General features: G+C 34.9%; 1 protein-coding gene across 1 annotated transcript in view; it reads right to left on the reverse strand.

Moving 5' to 3' along the window:
* Positions 1–6,653: 6,653 nt before the first annotated feature.
* LOC150080861 (serine/threonine-protein kinase Nek7-like) overlaps positions 6,654–27,807 on the reverse strand; it is a 137,780-nt gene continuing 116,626 nt past the window's right edge. Inside the window, exons 8-9 of the mRNA XM_090380844.1 lie at positions 24,548–24,661; positions 6,654–6,890 (exon numbers count right to left, since the gene is read on the reverse strand). Coding sequence (XP_090236970.1) covers positions 6,708–6,890; positions 24,548–24,661 — 297 coding nt within the window. The 3' untranslated portion in view covers positions 6,654–6,707. The remainder of the gene's footprint in view (positions 6,891–24,547; positions 24,662–27,807) is intronic.

Below are 27,807 nucleotides of genomic sequence, written 5' to 3' on the forward strand. Positions count from 1 at the left end.
TCATTATCAGCAAGTTTATTGTGCAAGAGGTACACAGAACATCTGGTGTGCTATCAGAAGTGGAGAAATGTTCCCAGTGGGGGCGGGAAGAAATAGCTCCAGGAATTGAATCGTGGTGCCACCACTATGCAAGTTTATTATGACGATATAGAGACAAGACATGAGTCGGCAATGGAAACATCACAACTTCAAACAGAAAAACAGTGGTGAAGCAGTTATGGCAGTCAATAAAGGCAAAACAGCTTCACAGCGTAATGCATGGTATGGTGTTGTTATTGTTACACTACAATGTGAAACCTCACAAAGTCCTTGATATCCAGGTTTAAGTGCAGCTGTACAGGTAAGAAGTGTTGCAACACTTAGTCTATAAGCCCTGGAGGCAGACTGAAGTGGGAGCCACCCTGAATTCCACAAAATTAGTACCCTGAAGAAGTTGATTAAAGGTTGTCATTCACACAAGAATGTTGAGGCACTCTAGACCCCTTACATATTAGTTCACTGTTATGCTCCATAGATTCAGTGAGTATATTAATACATATTTGTGATAAAATTTCTGGAGTTTTTAATTTATTCAATATGTCTTTACCCTCTGGTTTGTATATTTAGGCATTTTGATCCAACTGTTTTTATTATAAACAAATTTTATTATAGTAAACAAAAGTATAATGTACAAAAACTTTGAGGTGGTAAATCAAATAAAAATATTTTGTATAGTAACAACCTTTTTTCCCCCCCAAATGTCCCTACAAACCCTTTCCAACTTACAATCTCCCCCACTCTTCATTTGTGGAAACCATGTATTTAATATTATTTTATCTGTATTATCCTGGTTCAAGCAAATGCTATAATATACTACATTTTCATAAGTGGATACTGAAAGAATGGTATACTGGTATATTTTTTTGTAATAAAAGGAATATCAAAATAATTCATCAACAGTAATTTCTAAACTTGAAATTGTTTTCATTACAGCAAGTATTTTGCAGTATAATCAACCATATTGACCAGGTAAATACTTAATAAATCAATGCAGTATTATATTGATAATGGAGAAACTTTTAAGTAAATGACCACTGTTACCACTTATCACAATAGTGCATTCAGTGTTTCCATGTATTTAAAAGTTCCTAATTTACAAAAAAAAAAAAAAAAAAAAAAATTGAAGTTGAATTTTTTTTCCTTTTGTATAAAAGGGATCTGGATATTTCTTTTTTAGGTTTTTCAGCACAAAATTTCTCATTAAATATATTAAAAATGAAATAGATAAACCAGTACAAGTCATAAGTGGACACTGAAAGATACATCATAAGGAGATGACTTTTTCATTCCAACTGGCTATGCACTTCAAGATGCTATTATATTTTTTTCATAGACTACATGCAATTAAAAGAAAATTCTTAAAAATAATTTATTCAATTTCTACTCACATAACACTACTCTATGTTGAAATAGAAAGAATTTTTTATTTTTTTTAAATGGGTATCATACAAAAGTACACATGCTTTTGCTTGCTAATAAAACCATGTATTCTTTGAAATAATTAAAATTTTCTGTTTATACTCCAGAATGGCCATATAGGAACAGAGGAGTTTATAAGCTAGAGAGAATATGAGAACATTACAGTATTTATCAGCCACAATCAACTCAAATGTGTGTGTGTGTGCACGCGTGCGCGCACACACACACGTACGCACACTATTGTACCCTTGCACTTGATCACTCTGCTAATATGTACCTTAGTATTTTTGTATTTGCAAACTAAAAGGCCAAACGATAAATAATTGAACACAATTAAAATACGCTAAAATACGATGGAAAGAAGAATTCCATCTGCTAGAACTTCATCTCATCAGGACTCTATATCTCTTGTTTATTTCCTCTTGAATGGAAATTCTCTCCTGGAAGATGAAACCCTTTTTTCCCCATTGTAATTTGAATGTATTCAATCATACGTCTTTTAGCATCTTAATGCACAAATCCAAAAAAAACTGAAAGCATATGGTGCAAAGGAGGCAAGGTTACCTCAGCAAACTATGCATACTTTTGTATAATTAAAAAATAAATAAATAAAAAAAAAAAAGTTTATTTCAACACAGAGCAGCATTATCTGAGTAAACTATAATTTCTGTGTATTAGTTCCCTTCATTTGCACACTTTGAAATTATTCAGTTTCTTTAATAGTATAATGCTTTCACTCCATTAACTCATGCAGGAGTATGTATGTATGTATGTATGCATATTTACTTTTTTTTTTCCCCCAAGGTTACTTCGACAATGCTTCAAATAATATATTGTTTTGAAACCTTCCAATAGGTGCTATTATTTCTTATCTATTTCCAAATAATAATACACAGTTTATAACAGATGTCAGAATTAAATATGATGTCTAATTTGGGCTTAAAAAAGCTGATGTTCTCTGGTATTCAGATATGGATGATGATGAAATTGAAGTGATTCAAGGCGCTTTATTAAAAGACACCTGGATCTATTTTGCTTCTTTTAGGTTTAAGCCATTTGTCGCTGGATATTTTTTTGTCATATTTGGGCTGAAAATTTTTAATTTGATGTTGGAAATTGGCTAAGTATTACCATTTAGATTTTAAGATTTCTAAATTAAAATTCTGCTTAGTCAACTGCTTTTTTCTCAGTGGGAAAGTCTCCCCATTTTCACTTTAGTCTAAATTGTCATCAGTGTATTTTCTGAAATGAAGGAAATTTGTTTGAGGGGAAAAAAAAAAAAAAAAAAACATAATGGCCATATGTGATGTTTGCTCTCCAAGTATATACACGTTTGGCAGTTTGTGTTGTCTCCACATGCTATGAGTGTTGTGTTAATCTTCTTACTCTTCAAATAAAATGATTTTCCATTCTTTTCAGAAGTAAGCTGATGATTCTTTTAGACTAAACTGAAGACAGGGAACAACATTTCCTCTGAGTACGAAAAAAAAAAGCAGTTAATTAGACAAAATTTAATTTAGAAAACTGTAGTATCTAAATAGTAATACATAATCCAATTTTCACATTAAAATCAAAATTTTCAGCCCATATATGACAAAAAAGAATGCAAACCACAAAACTGCCTAAACTTAAAAATAAATAAGATAGACCCTGGTACATTTTAAATGAAACATTCTGTATAAACAGATGTATGGAATATTATTACATTAAAAAAATTGTTTTCATTTTTTAATTCTGAGTTGATGTAATTTTACTCTAATGTGGAGCAACCAGGTCAAAATAAGAAGCACATTTCTGGAAAACTCACTTTTGAAAAGGTTAAACATGAACAAATTTAACTGTATTCTTATTTCAGAGCACTGAAATTAAACAAACAATGGAACGAACTCTATACAGAAAAATTATTATAGGTTTAATGAAGAATTTTATTACTATCTGTTCACAAATTTATCTTTCTTAAAACAACAGAAAAAATTTTTATTTTTTCCATTCTCAATTTTTCACTACCTTTTTAGTCAGCAGCAGAAGCAATTCAGTTAAATTGGACCAAGCTTTTCATCCAGACAGGATCAGGTGAGTAACTGCCTTTGTCTGATGGTATTTAATGCCAGTTAAAATATTTTCATAATAGAGAAAACTTAACTTGAAACTAATGAGATGGCTATAGTAATATAATAAATTTCCGTAATGAGATGGCTGGCTTTGCTTTCATTCATTCATCAATAGAGTATCTGATAATCAGACAGAAAACTGAAATACTGTTTGAAGCATTTTTGTTCTCTTTTATGACCATTAAAGTAACTTGTTGAAATATTTACCCAAGTCATGTTTACGGTGACTCAGATACAGTATTAGGTTAGTATCAGGTTTTGTTACAAAGAAACTATAAATAAGTCCAAATTCATAAATAATGGGTAAAGTTCCATTTAGAGTAAATCTTGTACATGAGATGAGAAATATTGCTCTTGTGTGAAAAAAAAATTGGTTTACAATGTTGTAATTCATTCAATATTACCAAACAAGAAGTTGTAAAGTGGAGTAAAATTTTCCTATTACAATAGTTTCTATCAAATGGTGCAGTTTGAAATTTCATATTTTCATTTTTTTCATAGTGGCATCTCAGAAATGTAGGTGAGAAATAGTTTTGAAAATTTCAAGCTCTTCTACTCTGCAAAATTGATAAATACAATAAAATACAGTACCGTATTACTACATTTAATCTTTTTTATTTCATAATATAGAACTTTTCATATCCTAGCAACTTCGGCAACTATATGTATTTCTCTTGATTTTAATGAATATTTATTGGACAGATCCCCCCCCTCCCCACCCTCACACCAAGTCCAGTAAATTGAGGTTTTTCTGTATTTATGAAATTTATTTGATATTTGTATGGACAGTATCTCGATATTTTAGAGGAAAAATTACAAATAAGTTATAGTAATACCTACTGTGAGCTAATAAAATTGAGCAAACAACTTTATTATTTTAACAAACTGATAATAAATAAGAATAAAATCAAGATGACTAGGGAAAAAAATGTATAAATTAACAAGATTATATAGATAAAAAATATACATCAGTAAAAAATGACTAGAAAAAATTATTTTATACAGTAAAACCTTATAAATCTGGTGCCCTTGGGAATAAACCATTGCTGGTTTTTTGGAACCTAAGAATGTAGAAAATTGCAGGTAGTAAAGTTCACAGTCATTGAAATATTATGCAAAGTTCCACATACAGTACTTGAAAAGCAATGCTGCCACTATGACAATAACAGCATATTGTTCAATTGAGCAGTTTCAATTGAACAGCATATTGTTCAATTGAGCAAAATAATAAAATTATCAATAAAGAAAGCCAAATTCTATTTCAAAAAAGCCATCTGGGTTCCCAGAACATTAAGAGAGTGTTCACTTGTTTACTAACAGCAGCCATAGGGCCCTAGTACATATTTATTACACAAATCTGCTACAGTGGTCCAAGATACTAGAATTTTGCCAAAGATACCGTAATGACATTTATAAATTACATTATGGTCATAATTTTCCAAAGCAGTGTTTCCCAACATTGTTAAACTCACTTTTGGAAACACTGCTTTCAGTTCATTGATAATCATATTCAACACCTGGTATGTATCACTCATCTGCTTATTCCTGGTGATGCCTGACAGACAATGTCATTCAAATTGAATGTTATACAAATTTTAAAGCAGGCACAGAATGCGATGTTCGGGAAACTTTCCTACAGCTGCCACTTTGGTGGATAGTTAAAGATTTCCCTGAGGTGAGCCATAATCATATACATATGACCATGTATGAACAGTTATTGTCATATGTTAATAACACTCAATAAAATATCCCCCTTTTTTTTTTCCCCCAAGTCCCAGATTTTTGAGTTTTTACAGTATTTTGTTTAACTTTAAATTAAAACACAATCAAAACATTAACAATTTATAAAAATGTACATAAAAAAATTTTATCATGATTATTTTTGGGCCATTAGTTGATTTTCACCCTACTGTTTACCTATGTAATAACTCTAAAGGCTATTTTTTTTATTAGCTTTCATCATTTAAAGATTACAGATTAGTGCAAGGGAATTAATTTTTCTCCCTTAATCTAGATGAGAAGAGCAATTCAGCTCAGGCATTCCAAGAATATTTTGACTATCCTGACTGAATTCCACCTTTAAGAATTTAAAAATAACTACACATGTAAGCTCTTTCAGCACCAACAACAAATACATGCATAATGCATACAGTAAACTCTGAAAAATCTGGAATTAAAGTCTGGCATATTTTAGCATATTAAAAAAAAATATCAAACATTTCACAATCCATAAATATTAAGAAAGCAATCTGGCAGTTGTATCAATGATTGCATTTCTTTTAATGCAAAAAAAAAGCAGTGTTTCTCTATATGTTTGCAAGATTATCTTGTCCTTTAATCCATTTTTGTGATTAGCAGGATTTAAGCTGCATGGATAATGCAATGGCCTATTCTCACAGCAAAACAAACTTGCATTTGCAATGAATTACCCTGGTACTGCACTACTTCCAAACAGATGGCATTGTCAAAAGTTTAACTGGCCATTTGTTTAAAAGATAAGACTGCTATGATAGCCTGACTAACTGGTCTCACATTAGACAGCAGGTCTCCAGTAAAAACACACACACAAAACAGTTATAAGAAGGTATTAGATGTGAGCTGCATCGTGGCATACAAAATCAGTTTCAAAATAGTAATAATATATAGCTAAAGTTATTTGTTGAAAGTAGTGCAATACTGGGAAACTTATTAAAAACACAATGTTTGTTCTGTTATGAGAATTAAGACCATTGTATTATCCGTGCATTTTAAATCTTGCTGCCCACAAAAAACAGATGAAGGGACAAGAGTCATTATAAACTTTTATGGATGTAAATAAACTCAATTGTTTGTGCTTAATATTTATTGAAATGTGCTTCTCTAAAACTGCTCAACTAAAAAAAATCTGGAAAATTTTAAAATCTGGCATCTCTCAATCAAGGGTGTCAAATTTTAGAGTTTACTGTACATGCATGAATATGCAGATGCACACACACAAATTTACTTTCTTTTCCAAAATTAGAATGGTGATTCGGTTTTGTTCCAAAAATAACTGGATAAAAAAAAAATTATCAGAGAAATAAAATTAATTCAAAACAACTCCACATGGTCCTCTGCAACAAAAAAATAGACAGAAATGTTAATTATAACACCTTTTCTCTAGGGCAACCTAATTGAATGTTCACTATTAGTAGAGGGAGCAGGTGATGATGGAGGTGCTACTGATGTAGCTGATCCAGTAGAATACATCCTGTACATATCCTGTGAAAGCTTGTGGATATATTTTATATCTGGCCGATCACAAGGATCAGGGCTTATACAGCTATCAACAAGATTTCGAAGCTAAAATAAAAAAATAAAATTAAAGGAATGTAAAACTCTACCTTGGTCACAAAGAAATCTATATATAAATGATATCTTCAGAAAAAAATAGGCATAAAATAAACAACAAGATTCTAATAAAGAATAATGTTCATAATGTGAAATTGGATAATCTGCACAACTTCTGTTCCTCTTTCCTTGGCTGGATTGCTTTAAACTTCCCAATCTTACCACTTGCTTGATCATGTTAGTGAAATTATTCATATAGGGATAAAATTCTTTATTTCTGATTCTGCCCTTAGTTCTTATTCTTTATCTAAACCAAGGGGAGCTCTATTTAAATGCAGGCTGGATGAAAATTTTATAATTTTTCGTCAGTGGTGCTTATACTTAAAGATATAAATGGGATGCTTGCATAGAGGCTGGTTAGGTGTTTAGGTAGAAGATTAAAATATAACATTTTATTATTTTGGCCACTTGTAAGTGGTGGCAAACCACAAATTGCTCAGAGATGAAATCTGAATGAAAACTAGTATGAAAACTGCATACTATCAATAATCAACAGAACCTTTGCCAAAAGGGAGTCTATTATTATACCTTTTTATAAAATGATGGCAAGACCTCATTTGGAATATTGCATTCAAACCTGGAACCTTCCCCTAAAAAAGACAACAGAACTTCTAAAGAGGGTCCAAAGAGGGGCAACTAAATTAGCATTAGTTGGGAGTAGGGATTGTTTCCCGGGATCCCGGTTGATTTTTGCTGCGGGATTTATCCTGGGAAATTTTATTTATCCTGAGATTTCCCGGTCTGAATTACTAACTTTAATAATCAATACTAACAGTCTTACACACACACATAAATATATATATATATATATATATGCAATCATCGTGCATTGGCAAGATGGCGCCTCCGTAGCCAGGTGGGCAGGAGCAGCCGTGCGTAGCACACGCTTCTTGATCAGACTGGGGTTTCAGCCCGTGACCACCAAATACGGAGGATGCGGAAAGGTCAGGAAATGACCACTGCATATCCCTGGAGCAATATGGCCTTAGTTGCTAATGCTCCTAAAAACCAAATAACAACAACGCTGGCAAGATAAATAGTTTCTTCATAATTTGAGATATCGTCAGCAATAAAGATGTGTATTATTTTAATTTAGAAAAATATTTATTTTCATACATCACATTTGCAATATATATATATATATATATATATATATATATATATATATATATAAAGCCGAAAGCGAAAGCCCAGCACTCTCTTACATATCTCTGTAATGTCATTGTGTTCATTTCTCAAGTCTCGACTCTTCTTGATTATACATGTCATTTGTCCTAGAAAGATCCTCTTGCAGTTAAGCCGCTTTATATATATCTTATTGTTTTAATATTTTGTGACGATGGAGAGATCAAAAACATTCGTCTGGCAGTTCTTCATTAAATGTAATAATAACGAAGAAGCAAAGTGTAGTCATTGTGGTGCAATACTGAAATGTAGCGGTTTTTCGACAAGTGGCTTGCTTCGGCATTTAAAAACTAAACATTCTATTGAGAAGCCTACGTCGGCAAATTATTGTAACCTCAAACGTTCTGCAGGGGATGAATCTGTAGAAAGCTCTTCAAAATGTTTAAAAAGTGTTCATTCTCAGCCAACATTGTTTAGTTTTTTAAAGAAAGACACAAAAGAAGAAATCATTGCAAAGCTTCTAGCTGTAGATGGATTTCCTATCAGTGCCATATGTAAAAGTGAATTTATTTGGCAAGCATTCAGTGAAAAAGGTTTGCTTCTTCCTAAAAATTCCAATCAAGTTATGCAATTAGTGTATAAACAGTATAATATTATAAAAGAAAATATAATAAAAGAAATTGAACAATCATTAAAAAATGGTAAAGAGATTCAGCCTTTCTCTAGATGAATATTCGTCGCTTAAAAACAAATGTTATTTAAATATCAATGTTCATTACGATAAAGACAAATTTTGGAATCTAGGATTGATTGCTATTAATGGTAGAATAAACGCCGAAGAAATGGTTGAAGTAAAACAGAAGTTATTGGAGTTTAAATTATCAATACAGAATCATACAGTTGCATGCGTAATGGATGGGGCGAGTGTTATGGTGAAATTCGGACAGTTGATAGATTGTGAACATCAGCTTTGCTATGCCCACGGTATACACCTTGCAATATGCGACATTCTATACAAGAGACGGAATGATTCGGAAGGTGTAATTGAGGTAGAAACAACTGAAGGCAACGAGGAATATTTAGAAGAGGATGAAACGGAAAATTACGATTCAAATCTAAGCTTCGAAAACAATCCTGATAAGGAACAAAAATGTGATTTCAGAGATGACCTATTCTCCGGTGCATTAAACATAGCTAATATCATTAATAAAGTTAGAACGATTGTGGAAATGGTTCGAAAGTCTCCCTTGAAAAATGATATTCTTCAGAATTATGTTAAATCTTCATTCAAGCAAGAAAATTTAAGCCTAGTACTCGATTCTAAAACTAGATGGAACAGTTTGGTAGCCACGTTAGAACGATTCTTACAGTTAAAATCACAAATTGAAAAAACAATGATTGATTATAATATGAAAAATCCAATATGTGAAGCAGGGTATACAGCTCTTAATGACATTGTGCGTGCGTTGAAACCTCAAAATCAGATCGCAAAACCATTGCAGTTGTGATGCAACACTTCTTACTGCAGAGGGAGTTTTTTCTTTCATCATACAAGAACTTTCTGAGCAAAATTCTATCTTTTCGAGAAAAGTTCAGGAAGCACTAATTTTAAGGATAAACGAGAGAAGGCAAAAAGCTTTGGTTGGATTATTGAAGTATATAAAAACTGGAAAAACATATTATAAAAGAAATAGGAAAATAGTAGATACCGAGTTGCAACCATTTCCAAGCAAGTCAGCCTTGTTGGTTACAGCAAAACGAATAATAACTCGTCTTGGATTTTCCTCTTCTGAATCATCGCAATCTGATTCGTCACATTCTGACTCCGAGAAAGAGTGTGAGAGCGAAAGACAGTAGTCGCTTTGTGAGAAATTGGCGTGTCAAATCAAAAAACAAACTGAATGCGTTTCTAAAGACCCTCAACATGAAGCTGAAGGTTAATCACTTGCAAAGAATATATTCAAGGAGTTCGAAATCTTTGAGGCAACTGGTGAAAAAACAACAAATGTATTAAAATTAATGGATGCACTCGAATCCATACCACCAACAAGTGTAGAAGCTGAAAGGTCCTTTTCGGCTGCAGGACTATTTATAACCAAACTTAGAACTAGACTAAGTGATAAAAGCGTAAATTTCCTGTGTTTCTTACGTTCATATTACATGTAAATTGCCAAATCAGTTTCAAAATAAACTAAAGTGAAATAAATTTTTGTTTAACAATGTAGTCACTAGTCTGTCAAGGTTTAAAAAGAACATGTTAAGTTTCTGAAAAGTAAGTTTTGAATATGTTTCAATTTGTAGTTTATATATATAATTATATATATGTGAATAAATAAAATGCTGTGAAATTTTCAGTTTTAATTCCACCTACAATAATCCCCGGATCCCCAAAATCCGGGGAAAAGACAAGCACTCTTTTTAGCACTCCCCTAGTTGGGAGTGCTATGTGTTGTCCCTATGAGGAATTTATTAGATGTGGCCTGCAGAGCCCCTGGAGACTTGGAATCTCAGGGGGTGACCTGTTAGAGATGCTTGAAGGAATAAGTAGATTGAATGAGGGAGGCATTTCCATGTTCGCAGGTAAAACAAGAAGACAAATACTAAATTTTGGGAAGCAATAGATTAGATCTCATGAAGTTTACCAACAGGAAATGTCTTGTTTATCACTGGAATAAGTTGCCTCCCAATGTATTTTGAGGCACAAAGTCTGACAAGATTCAAGGCAGAATTAGATTGTTACTTTTTAAAGATGGATGTACCGTGATTGACTTGGGGATTTTTTCTGGCTGATGCAGAATAAGTTAATTTCCATGCAACATTGGTGCAATTAATAATATTATTATTTTTAATATAAAGACCCCAAAGCAGGTGAGGCAGTGAGAGTCTCACAAGATTCAAGACAAAATTGGATTGTTACTTTTTAGAAATGGCACATGTGACATTGGGAATTTCTTTTTTTGGTTGATGAAGAATAATAAATGAATTATTCTTCTTTGCATCATTTGATGTGATTAATACTATTTATAATATATAAAGACTAAAAATGCTATGTGCAATTTTATTCATTTATTATTCAGGATGGCAGTATTTTATTATTATTTATTTGTTTTGTACTGTTATTGGGTTATTCAATCTATTTGTGTGTAAAGAAATAATCAAATAAAATGAATGATTAACAATTTTCCAACTGCCAACAGATATTTTCATATGCATGCCAGATAATTTTTAATGTGAGCACATAATCAAAATCTGTGTCTAATTTGAATTAGATCAGGTTAATTAAGGGGACTGTTAATTGGTTGTTTGCATAAACTTCCATCTATTGTTATAAAAGGTTTTGTTTGCACAAATTATTAGAAGGGATGGGCAAATTAAGTGGGTAATTTTTTTTTTTTTTTTTTCTGATTTTGTATAAACTCACTTCCTTGAATCATTTCAGCAATGCTATTACAAGGGCCAGCCTTTAAAAGTTGGCAGGTATTAGCAAAAATAGCTGCCAACTTTCTGATTTATGAGGGAGGATATCAAAAACTTTTTCCCTGACCTTCTGTGAATTCTATGAAATTATGTTTTATTGACTGTACTGCTTGTTTATTTAGTAATATATGTCAGAAGTTTAATTGCTCTAACCCTTATGTTTCTTTTGTTACAGAGCTCAATGTATGAGAGTGTTATCATAGATAAAGTTGAATATTGATCCATTATCAAATTCCTGTTTTTGCAAGGCAAAAGCCAAGGCCTATAAAGGAAGAGATGTCTACAGTGTATATGGGGACATCTCTCCATCGTATGACGCCATAAAAATTGGAGGAGATAGTTCAATGGAACCATCCACATCCCATATTGCTGAATTCATGAAGAAAATTGAACAGCTGACGCTCAGATAACCGCCAGAAAACAAATAAACACAGATATCTGCTAAGACTGGGATAAGCTACAGATCAGTGGTAAGCATAATTCACAATGATTTAAATATGAATAACATCTCAGCATAATGGATTCCTCACTTGCTCACATGACTTCAGAAAAAAAAAAAGGCAGGCATGCTCTGGTGAATCGATCGCTATGTGTGAGACAGTAATCCTAACTAGTTTTTTCTCCAATTGGTGACTATGGACGAATCATGGATACAATCATTGACCCAGAAAAAAACCAGGTTTCGAAACAATGGAAACATCCATCATCACCACCAAATCCCAAAAACGGCCATAGTGCAACCAGCTGCAGGAAAGGTGTTACTGTCAGTTTTCTGGATGAGATGGGCATTATTTTCACAGATTACCTAGAGAAGGCTATCGCCATCAATGAACTTGGTATTAATAACAACATTTTTCAATGGGAACGTGTGCACCACGTAATCATGCAACAAAGAAATACTTCGAAGAATGAAAGTTATCCTCAGAGAACAAAAATAAACTGCAGTTATCATTTGTGCACATGTATTTAAGTACAGGAAAACTTCTATTTAATGAACTTTGGAAATAAGAGGCAGCATCCACTGGACCAGGCTTTTCATCCACATAGGATCTGGTGAGTAACTGCCTCTGTCTGATGATGTTTAATGCCAGTTAAAGCGTTTTCATAATAGAGCAAACTTAACTTGTAACAAATGAGATGGCCGGCTTTGTTTTCATTTATCAATAGAGTATCTGATAACCAACCAGAAAACTGAAATACTGCATGAAGCATTTTTAAATCTTTTATGACCATTAAAGTAACTTGTTGAAATACTTACCCAAGTTTCATGTTTACAGCGACTCAGATACAGTATTAGGTTAGTATCAGGTTTTGTTACAAAGAAACTATAAATAAGTCCAAATTCATAAATGATGGGAAAGGTTCCAGTTTATTATTATTACTATTACACATATGATGCAAGGAAGCCCAAGGCTTATGCTGCACCAGCCAAAAAAAAAAAAAAAAGTTACCGAGTTACCCTGAGAGAGAGAGAAGTAGAAACGAATCACCAAGAGAGAGAAGTAGAAACGAATCCCCAAGAGAGGGAAGAATGATGATATTCAGCTCAGGATACTGGGTGGGCCAAGCCCATACTCACCAGATGCAAGCCCCTGGGATTTAGAGTAAATCTTGTACACTGGTGTGCAAAACTTAAGGACCAACACTATTTCTAAAGGTTACAACCACAAAATCTTTACTTAAGATACTCTTTACTGATGAGAGTAGATTCGGTCTCAGCAGCGATTCTAGATGTCAGCTAATCTGGCAAGAGGTTGGCACACAGTATCACCCCGCAAACATCACTGAAAAGGATCGATATGGCAGTTGATGTGTTATCTTGGATGGACGTACACAACTCCAGATACTGAACGGCGGTACTGTAACTGGTGCACACTACTCTACTAAGGTAATCCTTCCCCATGTGCGTCTGTTCCGAGGTGCCACTGGCCCCGAGTTCGTGTTTATGGATGATAACGGCATACTTCATCACAATGCAGCTGTTGATATGCTTTTGGAAAGTGAGGACATTGTTCATATGGATTGGTCTGTCTGCTCCGCCGATCTAAATCCAATCTAACACGTATGGGATGCTCTGGGGAGATGCCTAACGGCACGCCCACACCCACCAGAAAATGTTCACCAGCTGACGATGGTGCTGACAGAGGAATGGATGACGTTACCACAAGAACTTATCAACAACATTTTTCTAAGTATGGACAGGCAGTGCAAAGCCTGCATCGACATTAGGGGTGGCCATATCTCCTACTGAGGACCACCTCTTTCCTTTGTTTCACCTTTGGCAGTGATGCATCTGTATCATGGCAGCCAGTGCTACGTTGCCATTTTTGAATAAAGTCCCTCTGTACTGCTTTGTTTCCGTTGTTGTGTTGGTGTTGTTTCCTTCATCATTTCTGTACCTTTGGTATGCTTTTCTTATATCCAGGCCACTCCTATGAGAAGCTACAGGTGAAAACCTGACGTCCTTAAATTTTTCACACCAATATATGAGATGAGAAATATTGCTCTTGTGTGAAAAAAAAATTGGCTTACAATGTTGTAATTAATTCAGTATTACCAACAAGAAGTTGTAAAGTGGAGTAAAATTTTCTTATTACAATACTGTTCTATCAAATGGTGCAGTTTGAAACTTCATATTTTCATTTTTTCCATAATGGCATCTCAGAAATGTGGATGAGAAAAAGTTTGAAAATTTCAAGCTCTTCTACTCTGCAAAATTGATAAATATGCAACAGCAAACCTTCAATCCCACCTTGAATGGAATTCAGATCACAGGACCAGAGTACGTCTGCCAGGGGAAAAAATTAATGACGTTGTAGAGCAGATATCATCTTTTAAGGGCACAAAAGGTGATATTGTTGTACACACTGGCACTAATGACCTTAAGAGTAAGAGATCTTCAGATTTACTTAACAAGTACAGTTAAATGTTGAAAAAAAGTTGTAGGCTAGGGTTGAATTTGAAAGTGTCCGCAATTCTGCCCAGACAAAATAGCAGGGAGTATATGATGAGATCCATATCAAACAATTTGGCGCTGGAGAGACTGTGCAAGGCTATGCTCTGCAAGAAAATTTTTTCAGCATGATCTGGGCTTGTTAACAGGAGAGACTGCTTCTACAGGGATGGGATACACTTAAATAGAAAGGGTGTAAGAATATTTGCTGATGCTATTGAGCAGTGTTAGGTGGGTCAGAAAACTGCTTGCTTGGGGGGGAAAATCACAGACTAAAAGATAACAGTAGCCGCGGGCAGAAGTGAAAGCAATTCTTGAACTGCTTCTATTGTAATGAGCAGCAGTCTAGAGAGCAAGTTGCTGGGGATTTTAAGAGCTGCTGGGAGTGATCATGGAACAAATAAATACATGGGCCGTGTTAGGGTAACTAAGAGTAAGAACAGGTGCATGTATATTTGCATGTACACTAATGCTAGAAGTATAGTAAATAAATTTGATGAATCTGAAGTGCTGATTAAGACTTTAAAGGCAGATATTGTTGGGATATCAGAGACATGGTGTCACACAGATATAAGCAGTGAAATTGAAATTTGGGGAGTACGATATGTACAGAAAGGACAGGCAGGGTAGGAAAGGAGGAGAGGTTATCTCAGTCAAGAAACAAAATCTAACGAAGTGCATCCAGTTGACATGGGTGGACATTGGAACGTTGAGTCTGTTTGGTGTGACAAACACTGGGAAAGGGAAAATGAGAGTAGGAGTCTGTTATAGGCATAATGACTCTGATAATACAACAAACAATTATGCAGGATAAGTACAACAAACAATTATGCAGAGAAATAGACTGGGCCAGTAAATGGCCCAGTCTATTTGTAATGGGGGATTGTTGTTGTTGTTGTTGTTATTTGGTTTTTAGGAGCATTAGCAACTAAGGCCATATTGCTCTGGGGATATGCGGTGGTCATTCCCTGACCTTTCCACATTCTCCGTATTTGGTGGTCATGGGCTTGAACCCTGGTCTAATCAAGAAGCGTGTGCTATGCACTGCTGCTCCTGCCCACCTGGCTACAGAGGTGGCCTTGTAATGGGGGGATTTTAACTTTCCAGATATTGACTGGAACTTGTGGGTTGGTCACTCACACGCTAGCAAGACTTTTGTGGATTGTTTTCTACAGCAACAAGTTCGAGGGGGCAACGAGAGGTGGTAATACTCTTGATCTGATTATCAGCAGTGATGATGCATGCATTAGGAATTTGCAGCTAAAGGAAACACTAGGTGACAGTGATCACAGTCTACTGATGTGGGATTTACTTCAAGATGTAACTACTAGGGCTCACAATACTGGTCAAAATCTTAATACCCGCATTTTGGTATTTTTAATTTATGAAACCGGGATACCGGTATTTCAAAAAAAAAAAAAAAATTTTTTTGCAATAAATTTTGATGACAATTAGGTGCAATAAAGTAAGGAAAAAAAACCAAAAAAACCAAGTAATTACTTGAATTCATGTTTTAAATCAAACTTTTATTACAATAATAAATATTCTAGCAAAAATTATTAAACATACTAAAAACAAAAACAAAAAGCATCTACACTACCTATCAGAATAAAGCGAGTTCTTAAGAAACTTAATAGTGCTATCGTTTAAACTGGATCTAATTTTGGTACATTTTAATTAGCGACAGCAAATGTCCTTTTGGATTCTGTGCTGGTTGGCTATATATTTGTATACCTTGGCCACTGTTTGGCCAAGGTATACAAACACACATACAGTCCCATTTCAGCACAGAAAATAGGATGACAAAAACAGCCTGTTGCCAGAAAGTGCTCAATCACTTTTAATAGCCTTGAAAATCCAGTTTTTGGGCCTACAATAACAGGTGCATTATCAACACTAAGTGTGAGACAGTTTTTTTGAAGGAATCCAAACATGCTTTCAGGATGTTTAGACAATGCTGAATGTTGCACCTTGCAGTGTTGTCTTCCAATGACGGCAATAAGAGCAAGCTGCTTTCAATTTGACTTCCTTTTTTTTCTTTTAATTATAAAAATTCACCATGATGGGATATAGTTTGGAATCACTTTGATATTGTAGCAATTAAAAAAGGTCCCATTTCTTAGCACCATTACCACTACTACCTTCCTACCTGTGCAGAAGAACAAAAACAACAGGCACTGTTTGTGAAATTTGCTAACAGTGCCTGTTGTTTTTGTTCTTCCAAACCCATATTTTTTGCTGTTTTGTATGATGGAATATTTCTGAAACATGCTTACATGATCAGTACAGCTCAGAGGAAGATTGTTCTATGCTCTGCAAGACAACAGATGCAAAACATTCAGGATGTATGACATTATCATCACTATTAAATGCTACAGTTTAGAAATTTTTTCTATGCACTGCATGCTGTTCTTAAACATTTGTTCATTTGTAAATGTCTAATAACAACACAGAAAGAACATTGATAACTACAATAAAATGTAAGAAAATCTCTTATCTTGGCCACATTCTATATGGTAGAGAAATATCATCTACCTCAATTGATAATAAAAGGCAAAATTGAAGGCAAACGTCTTGGCTTCATAATATTCGACAATTGACCGACATACGAAATGTAGAACTGCTCAGATTAGCAGAAGACAAACATGCTTTCTCCTTAGTAATTACCAATGTCTGGGGGACTGACAAGGCACATGAAGAAGAAGATGAATAACAACATTCCCAGAGCTTGAAATTGAAAAATCACATCTAGATACAGTGCACAAGGAAAATCTAGCAATATATTTCTTCTGAAATGATGTATTTCTTTGGCACCTTATTGAATTACATTATTAATTAGACTTATGCTGTACAAGTACAATCAAAAGGCCTTGCATTATAGAGAACAAGGCTATTATCCCGTATTTTTATATTTTGCAATATAGACTAGCATAGCTGATGGCCAAATTTGCTAACAAAAATAAGCAGAAATTTGCAAATTTCTTTAAAAAACTCCATTTTAGTAATAGTTTTATTTTTTGTAAAAAGAAAAATAAGGAGGAAAAAATTGAACTCTTGCAAAAAAGATAGAGAAACTATCACCAACTATATTATGACAACAAGCTGGAGGAGGAGTCAAATCAAGTAAAAAAGATAGATTCTTCATCATGAATTCAGAGAGTTAGCAGCTATGCATATGCATTCAAAGAATCTTCAATGTTTAACACTGCCCATCTTCACAACTGCTGAAAAAATCTGATGCTTGCTTGCTGTTTGAAGGCGAGTCATTTTTCCACTTTGAAATCTTTATTATGAACGTGCTCGCCTCTGCAGGGGAGTTCCTAGGGTATGTGGCACCCGGGTGGCATTTGAAATTTGGTGCCCCCCTTTAAAATTTTCTTCATACATTTAAGTTTCAGGATTTTAGGCACCCCCTTGAATGTTGGCACCCAGGTGCAGTGCACCCCTTGCACCCTAGGGATGACACACCCCTGCTCCTCTGGGTCCTACCACACCTGCTAGTTTAAATGTAATTGAACAATTCTAATATTGTGTAGGGAATATGCATGTCTCATAATGTGCAAGCAACCCTGTCTATCCCATGGAAAAAAAGCGAGGAAACAGGCAGTTCCCTGGTGGTGCCCCGAACTGACTATACTCAGAAGGGTACACCAGGCGAGCAGACATTTTCAAAGAGCCAGAACATCTTGGCCACAAAATGAGATGGATGCACTGAGAGATTCTTACAGAATCAGCCCTCATAAGAGACAAGAAAAAAGAACTACTGGAAACAACCCTTGGGGAGTTGTCTACAGAATAGTGACCAACAAGCTGCCAAGAGGAGATGTCTTAGAAACTACTGTCAAACCAGATGGAACCCCAGCCCTGTGGTGGGTGGATTCTGTAAATAACATCCTAGACAGTATCGTTCAGATTGAAACTGGGAATCATTCCCCCACCCAGCTAGACATTATAAAAGAAAACACTGAATATGACAGTGCCAATATTGAACCTCTGTTTACTATAACAAGACTTAGAAATAGCACTATCTAAAACCAAAAACAATAAATTCCCAGGTTTTGATCTCTAAGAGGTTGAGATTATCAAAAAATTAGTGGAAATAGCATGAGACAAATTAATAGCACTATATAATAACTGTATGACAGAATGTATATTCCCAAAAATATGGAAAAAAGCAGTGTTGAGATTAATTCTCAAAAACCCTGAAAAACCCCCTACTGATCCCAAATGATACAGACCAATAGCCCCCTAATCCCTGTACTAGGGAAAATATATGAAAGACTAATATATAGCAGATTAGCTCAATATTACGTAGGAGCAGGTTTACATTCCAACAATCAGTATGGTTTTAAGCAGGACAACTCTACAGAGGATGCCATGCACCACCTACTGACAACAGTTAAAATCACAGAGGATGCCATGCGCCACCTACTGACAACAGTTAAAATTGCAGAGGAGCAATATATGCTGGCAATCTCCATCGACTTTGCTGGGGCATTTGACTCACTCTGGTGGCCTAGTGTCCTAAAGATTCTGCCAGGCAAATGTCCCACAAAAATTGTATAAGGTAATAATCAGCTACATTACAGAGAGAAGTGTCAGTACACACAAGGTTCCAGGAATTGATCTGCCCTGTGAATAAAGGTTGCCCGAAGGTTCAATCCTTGGCCCTTTCTTCTCGAACATTGTTCTGGACTAATTTCTGGCCTTGGCTCTGGGCCCAGTGGAAAGCCTGGCCTTTGCAGATGACATGCATTCTGATGAGCCTTTTTGATCAATTCGGCCCTAGAAAGACTGTGCAAGGCTCAAGGGGTAAAATTTTTTTCAACCTGGTCTGTACTTGCTAACAGGAGAGACTGCTTCTACAGGAATGGGATACACTTAAATAGAAAGGGTGCAAGAATATTTGCTGATGCTATCGAGGCAGTGTTAGGTGGGTCGAAAAACTACTAGCTTGGGGGGATAAAAGGACTAATAGATTAACAGTAGCCACAGGCAGAGGTGAAAGTGATTCTTGCACTGCTTCTATTGGAATGAGCAGCAGCCTGGAAAACAAGATATAGGATGTTTCAGAGACTGCTGGGAGTCATTGCGGTACAAGTAAACACATGGGTTGTGTTAGGCAGCTAAGAATAGGAACAGGTGCATGTACACTTGCGTGTACACCAATGCTAGGAGTTTGGTAAATAAATTTGGTGAATTTGAGGTATTGCTCAAAACATCAAAGGCAGATATTGTTCGGATATCAGAGACGTGGTGTCACAAAGACATAAGGAATGCAGATCTGGAATTTGGGGAGTACAATGTGTACAGAAAGGAAGACAGGATAGGAAGGGAGGAGGGGTTATGCTATTAGTTAAGAAACACAAAATACAAGGAAGTGAAGCCAGTCGACATCGCTGGACAGTGCAGTGTTGACATAAGTATTGGGAGATCAAAATTGAGAGTAGGAGTGTGCTATAGGCCTAATGACTCCGATGAGTATAATAAGAAACTGTACAGGGAAATAGAGTGGGCAGTAAACCAGAGTCTTATAATGGGGAATTTTAATTTCCCAGATATTAACTGGAATTTGTGGATTGGTCACTCGCACACTAGCATAGCAAGGCTTTGTTGATTTATTGGATGATTGTTTACTACATCAGCATGCTCGGGAGGCAACTAGAGGGAGTAATACTCTTGATCTGACTATCAGTAGTGATTCTTCATGCATTAAGAATCTGCAGATAAAGGAACCACTAGGTGGCAGTGATCACAGTGTGCTGAAGTGGGATTTACTCAAAGAGGTAACTACCATTACGGGTAAAGGGAAGGGTTTTAGCTTTCATAAAGGTGACTACGATGGTCTGAGACAGTATTTAAATTCCATACAGTGGGACCAACTGATGATGTTACCAACAGCAAATTCAAAATGGGAAGCATTCAAAGAACTTATCTTGGAAGCTACTAGGCTTTACATACCAACTAAGAAATATTGTTCAAGGTTTAGGCCTAAATGGATATCAAATGAACTAATGAGACATATGGCATTGAAGAAAAATGCATGGGATACATATAAATTAACATGTGACACAGAAGCCTATGATAGATATAAGCTGGTCTGTAACCAAGTTACAAAGGAGATTAGGCAGGCAAAGGCAGATTACCAGACATATTTGGTAAAGGATGCAAAGAAAAACAGCAAAGAGTGCTTTACTTATGCAAACTCTAGAAGGAAGGGGATGAATCAGATTGGTCCACTTGATATTGATGGTTCAACTGTTGATGATCCTGCTCAGGTAGCTAACAAACTAAATGAATATTTTGCAGCGACATTCACAAATGACGAGTTATTCAGCGAGGGGAATGCCAGAGGTGTATTCAACTCTGGCAGTAAGCTAGAGAATCTTGTAATAACTGAGAGAAAAGTGGAGGAGAAATTGTTGAAGATAAACACAAGAAAGGCACCTGGGGGTGGATGGGATCTATCCAGTTATATTAAAGGAGGCAGCAAAGGAAGTAAGCAAACCCTCAGCCATAATTATGAGAGCTTCCTTGGACTCAGGGGAGGTACCCACAGACTGGAGATGTGCAAATGTGACCCCAATTCACAAAGGAGGATCAAAGGCTGACAAAAGTAATTATGGACCTTTGAGTTTAACTTGTGTTCCAGGAAAATTAATGGAGGCACTGGTTAAAGAAGCACTGCAGGATCATCTAGACAAGACTTTAGTTATAGCTCGGACACAGCATGGCTTTGTTAAGGGAAAGTCTTGCCTAACCAATCTGATTGGATACTATGATGCAGTCACAAAAGAACTGGATGCAGGGAATAACTTTGATATTATATATTTGGATCTTAGAAAGGCTTTTGATACTGCTGCACATGGAAGACTGCTGCACAAATTGTAGCAGTGTGGCATTGGAGGAAAACTGCTGCTATGGATAAAGGATGGTTGAGGGGTAGAAGACAGAGAGTGGTAATCAATGGACACTGCTCATCGTGGACTAATGTTATTAGTGGAGTCCCTCAGGGTTAAGTGTTGGGTCCATTATTGCTTTCTGTATTTATAAATGATATTGATGATGGTATATCAAGCTTAAGATATGCCATCATCATATGGTATATCTTGGTAAACATGGTATACCAAGTTTGCAAATGATACAAAGGTTGGCAGGATTGTTAAGGACACTACTGACGCTATTCTGCTGCAACAGGATCTGGAAAGGTTGAACAGATGGGCTGAGAGGTGGCAAATGAAGTTTAACATTGACAAATGTAAAGTACTACATATGGGAAACAGCAACCCCAGAGCAACGTATCAACTCTGTGGTACTACACTGATAGTGGTAGAGAATGAAAAGGACCCGGGGGTAATTGTGCAGGCAGATATGAAGTTTTCTGAGCAGTGCAGACAGGCTGCAAGAGTAGCTCATGGTGTTTTGTCAATGATATACCGGAATTTTTCTAGCAGGGATAAGGAGGTGATTATTCCCTTGTATAAGGCAATGGTCAGGCCCACCTTGAGTACTGTATACAGGTCTGGAGGCCTCATTTCAAGAAGGATGCAGAGCTGCTGGAACGAGTACAGAGAAGGGCAACAAGATTAGTGAATGGAACAAAGGGTTGCGCTTACGCAGAAAGGCTTAAATTTTGCAATTTACAGTGTCTGGAAACTAGGCGCCGGCAAGGTGATCTGATAGAGGTGTATAAAGCCTTGAATGGTTTGAGCATGCTCAATGCTGATGGGATTCTTCCTCAGAATAAGCATCTGAGAGGGCATAAATTCAGATTGAGGAAAGACAGATGTAGGATAGATGTGCAGAAATTTGCCTTTAGCCAGCGGGTAGTTGGTTGGTGGAACAGACTTCCATCCCTTGTTGTGGAAGTTGATAGCCTAAATAAATTTTAAAGCTCAGCTGGACAGGTATTTTGAACGAATGGAGGGGTGAAATGGAAGTGTTTTTTTTTTTTTTTAGGCTGATGCTGCATAAGCTTGCTTTCTTCCATCATATGCCTCTACTAATGCTAATGCTACTAATGCTAATAATATAAGAACAGAGTTATAGTGAATCAGTGTAAAGCGAACGACGTTATAACAAGGGCCTGCTCTATATATCTATGTAAGTCCTCGACTTATGTAAGCCCAAGTTACGTAAATTTGGACTTACGTAAATTTTTTTTTTTCACTCAAATTTTTTATTTTTATTATTTTTTTTTTTTTTTAGGATTGTCAAATTTAAAACAGCAACAAAAAAATAAGCAATCAATAATGCAAACACTGCACGCGCAAATCGCACAAGTAAGATACGGAGTAACAAGCTTAAAAATAGGAATGAAAATAAGGTTCTGAAAATTTATTTATGTTTTCTTTATATAACTGATGATTTCGGTGAAGGGGACACATTTTACCATAATAACGTAAAAACCTACAGAATTTCAGCTATCGGTATTACTGCAAATGTAATAAGATCGAGGTTACTTATACGAGGTTACTTTTATAATGAATTGCACTAACAGAAAAGCCTAATAAACCAGAAACTGCAAATTGTTTTTGTTTTATGGTAGTGACCTCCAGAAATGTGCTTTAGTAAAATGTAAGAATGTGAGCATGCGTGAGGTGATAACAGTGTGTTTCTGCCTTAAACCTATGAAATTCTTTACATAAAATTTTATTTTGACTGTTATCATGGTGCCGACTAAGAGAATAAGTGACAGCGGTACTAGTAAATCTACCAAGGAAAGTGATCGATTTGGATCGTAAAATTAATATAATAAGAATGTATAAAAAATGTCAAACATTAACAAGTATCACGAGGAATTTAGATTTGTCAGTGTCAACAGTGAACACAAGAATAAACACAATAATAAGGTAAAACACAATAATAAGGGGATCAGCACCAATGAAATCAACTATAATAACCAAGGCTATGAAATACATATCAGTTTTTACAGTACAATAACATGCATTCTTTCTTCCTTTTGTTTTCTTATGTACCACTCCAGCTATTTCACCGCTGGATAAAATATTTTTAATTAAACTAATTAAAAATATATAACTAATATATAAACTAATTAATTGAAACATATATAACAAATCAATTGAAAAATATATAACTATTTTCCTTCACTCTTCTGAGGATATTATGTGGTTTTTGGGCGCCTCCGTAGCCAGGTGGGCAGGAGTAGCAGTGCGTAGCACACGCTTCTTGATTAGACCGGGGTTCGAGCCCGTGACCACCAAATACGGAGGATGCTGAAAGGTCAGGGAATGACCACCGCATAACCCCGGAGCAATATGGCCTTAGCTGCTAATGCTCCTAAAAAAAAAAACCAAATAACAAATGTGGTTTTTGTAATTTTGGCATAACAGGGATATAGCAGCAAAATTTTATTAGTAAAACTCAACTTAAGAAATGAGTCCTGGAATGTATCTCTTATATATGTCGGGGACTTACTGTATATTATTTTTATTGGAACTGTTGTCTCTTAGAAAGGTCTTGCATTAGCTCATGATCTTTATTCTTCCTGAGAATAAATTACAGTTCTGTATTAAACAAAAAAGGGATAATTTTCTGGAAATAATAGATGGATTTCTAAAAGTAGTGACAGTAACAAAATAACAATTATTTAGCATTAGAGGGCATATGATGCAAGAAAGTAAGCTTATATAGCATCAGACAAAAAAAAAAAAAAAAAAAATGCCCTTCCCATTTCATCCATCCATTCACTCCCAATGTTTGCTAGTTCTGCCTTGAACTTAAATAAGTTGCTGACCTCCAATACAACAGATGGAAGTTTGTTCCAACTATCAACCACCTGCTGGCTAAAGGCGAATTTCTGCACATCTATTCTACAATTGTCTTTCCTCAATTTGAATTTATGCCCTCTCAGGTGAGTAATCTCAGCAAGAGGAAGAATCCTATTAGCACTGAGTTTGCTCAATCCATTCAAGTCTTTATACACCTCAATTAGATCACCTCACATTTATTATACAGTAATGAAGTAATCCACATAGACACACATACAATCAATTAACAATTAAAGTTTATTTAAGATTATAATTATTAATACCTGTTCTGAATACAAATCACTGGGAAGGGGTGGATATTCACACTTTTCTATCTTTTTGCACAAAGAAAATAAGTTCATCTTGTCTCCATAAAATGGAGATTGCAATGCTGCCATCTACAAAATATATAAAGTATTTATATTTCAAAATTAAACAAAAAAATAGGAACTACTTTAATCAGAATCTCTTTTCCCCCATAATTTATAATACAGTAGGCTTAGTATAAATTATGCCGTATATGAGATGTGGCTATTAAATAACAAGACTGCACTCACAGCCAATACACACTACATGCCACCTGAGAAACAAAAGCACAGCATTTGACCTTGAACTTTCCTCCCTAGTCTGACAAGTCACGTTCCAAAATTCTCATTCACTTTTCGGCGAGGCAAGTTTTCATTACCTTATGTTTTTGTACTTTGCTAGAAAAATGACAGACAAAAGAATCAAACAACAAATCAACCTCAACTTTTTAAAAAGAAAAAACTAAAGAAAACACCAACTGAAAGTAATGATTGTTATGCCAAGTTTAAAATGAAGATAATATGACACGAGCTAGTATGTTTGAATGGCATAAAAGATTTTCAGAAGAAAGGGAGAATGTGAAAGACTACAAACAAACACGCTGTCTTGTATCCATGAAAACTGATGAAAATGATGAAAATCATCATTTAAGCATTAGAAGGGCTGAATCACAACCCATTATGGACAAAGAAACAGACCTATTTTAACTGAAAATTTAGGCATAAGAAAAGTGTCTGCCAAGATGGTGCCAAAATAATTTTAAATAATGATCAAAGAATGAGAAGGCTCGAAGTTTGGGAAGATATTTGAAAAAATTGAAGATCCAAACCTGTAATCACTTACGATGAAAGCTGACTGTTCCAGTATGACCCAGAAACTAAAAGACAGTCAATGTAATGGAAGACAAAACAATCCCTCAAACCAAAAAAAGCAAGAATGTCAAAATCAAAAACGAAAGCCATATTTCTTGTTGTCTTTGATATTAGAGGAATTATTATGGCCAAATACGTCCCAACAAATCAGACAGTTAATCAAACATACTACATTGAAGTTCTGACAAGGCTGTATATAAAAATTTGAAGAGACTTGAATTCATGGAAGGATGGTGTTCCATCAAGACACTGTTCCAGCATTGGCTCACACACACATGTGAGAGAGAGAGAGAGAGAGAGAGAGAGAGAGAATATGCACCCTACTTGCCAGACCTAGCCCCTTGTGACTTTTTTCTCTTTCCCAACTCCCCAAACTGAAAAGTGTACTTAGGGCACCCATTTTTAGTCCACTGAAGACATTCAGAAAAAAAATGACCAAAGCATTAAAAGGGCTTACAGAAGACAACTTCCAGAAATTTTTCTATGCTTGGAAGAAATGTATGGAACAGTGGGCACAAGCCCAAAGCAATTATTTTGAAGGTGATAACTTGTAAAGTATGAAATATTTCATTATATTTATTTTATTGCAACAGTCTAAGTACTTAATAGCAACACCTTGTATTTTTAATATTTTGCCTTAAAGTACATAATCATGAAATGATGACTCACTATGAAACCTGTTTTATCTACTAGCAACATAATATGTTAGCATCTGTCAATATCATGCTTTTATAGCTGAATCCTGGCCTATGTACATACTGCCAAGTTACAGCCATTTATAATTCATACTGGATTCCCTTTTCCATTTCACTTCTTGCCTTCTTAGTCTAGAGAAAATGTTAATTAAAATTTGTCATGATGCTGCTGAAGAAGGGTCTCTAAATTCAATATATAGATTCAAAGTGTTTTTTTGTGTAGTATGAGAATAACTCATGCAGATGTGTTTTGTTAATATTTTAAAGCTGCAGTCACACTATCCAAGAAATTTCAAGTGCAGTAACATTCAAATGGTAAAAATTAAAGAGAGCCAAAGTAACAAAAATCACTTCTAAAAAAGCAATGAATGTTAATCACTACCTTTTTGAATCTGGTCCAAAACATTCTAACTTTAATGACAGCTGATGTAGTTTATATTAATTTCATTGTTAAATTTGGTTTATGTTAAGTATAGAGTTGATATTTTTAGACAAAATTGAACATGGGGAAACTTTCCCATTGAGAAAAAAGCAGTTAATTAAGCAAATTTTAATGTAGATATCATAAAATCTAAAGGTAATACTTAGTACAATTATAGCAACAATAGTCTAAACCTAAAAACAAGCTAGGTAGATTTTGGTGCCTTTTAATTGAAACATCTTATATATATATATATATATATATATATATATATATATATATATATATATATATATATATATTAGTTTGATTGCTTAGATTAATTAATTAAATTTTGGTGTCTATTTTCTATAGGGTATTAGGTATATCCTGAACAGGAGAATACATATCAAGCACGTATAATAGTCCAATTGCCCATGGCAATGACATTAACGTAGCAAGGGACAAATTAAAACAATCAATTAGACACTAACTAAAATAATAAAAACACAAAATATATATATATATATATATATAAAGTATAAGATGTTTTCCAGTTATCCTTTTCCTACTAGTTTTGGCAGCTTGTATTCTTTACAATGCCATCTGTTTGTGCTATATCTCTCGCTTTATTACTTCTAGCTTAAATATATATTTTTGTATCCTTTTCTGCTGCTTAGTGCCCATAGATGCAATTGGCATATAACCTTTTTAACTTTTAAAACATAATTTACCTATACCTCCATATTTGTCACTTCTACTCATTTTATCGATACTATATATATAGTATGAATAAAATAATACTCAATACGTTCTACATTGATAATAATATTTGTAAAATAATAAGAGGAGTTTACCTCAATAGAGTACGTAGAACACTTCCGTATGATACCCTCCAGAAATTAAAACGGAAAAAACGAAAAAATTGACCCTGAAGCTGACAACACTTTTCGACCATATGTCGTGATCACAGGAATGAAAATTAGCGAATCGGGTTAAGCCTGAAACTTAAATAGTGATCATTTGTCTTTGCGCATGTGCGTAAAGGTCCACACATCGGAGATCAAATGTGGCCGCCGAACATTAACAGAATTCTCGTGTAATTTAATTTCTACGGTTTCTGCAATTAATAGTCACGTATAATTACGTTGAACATTAAGTATTTTGGCTTCGTTAAATAAAAGAGTATGTTTTTCGTTAATGGCATGAAAGGCTAATTCTGATGCTGCTGAACGAGAAGCACGAACTGAGGCTTCATGTTGATTTACACA

This window comes from Mastigoproctus giganteus, chromosome 9 (assembly GCF_048544385.1).
Source record: "Mastigoproctus giganteus isolate SK-2022 chromosome 9, ASM4854438v1, whole genome shotgun sequence".
NCBI classification, from domain to species: Eukaryota; Metazoa; Arthropoda; class Arachnida; order Uropygi; family Thelyphonidae; genus Mastigoproctus; species Mastigoproctus giganteus.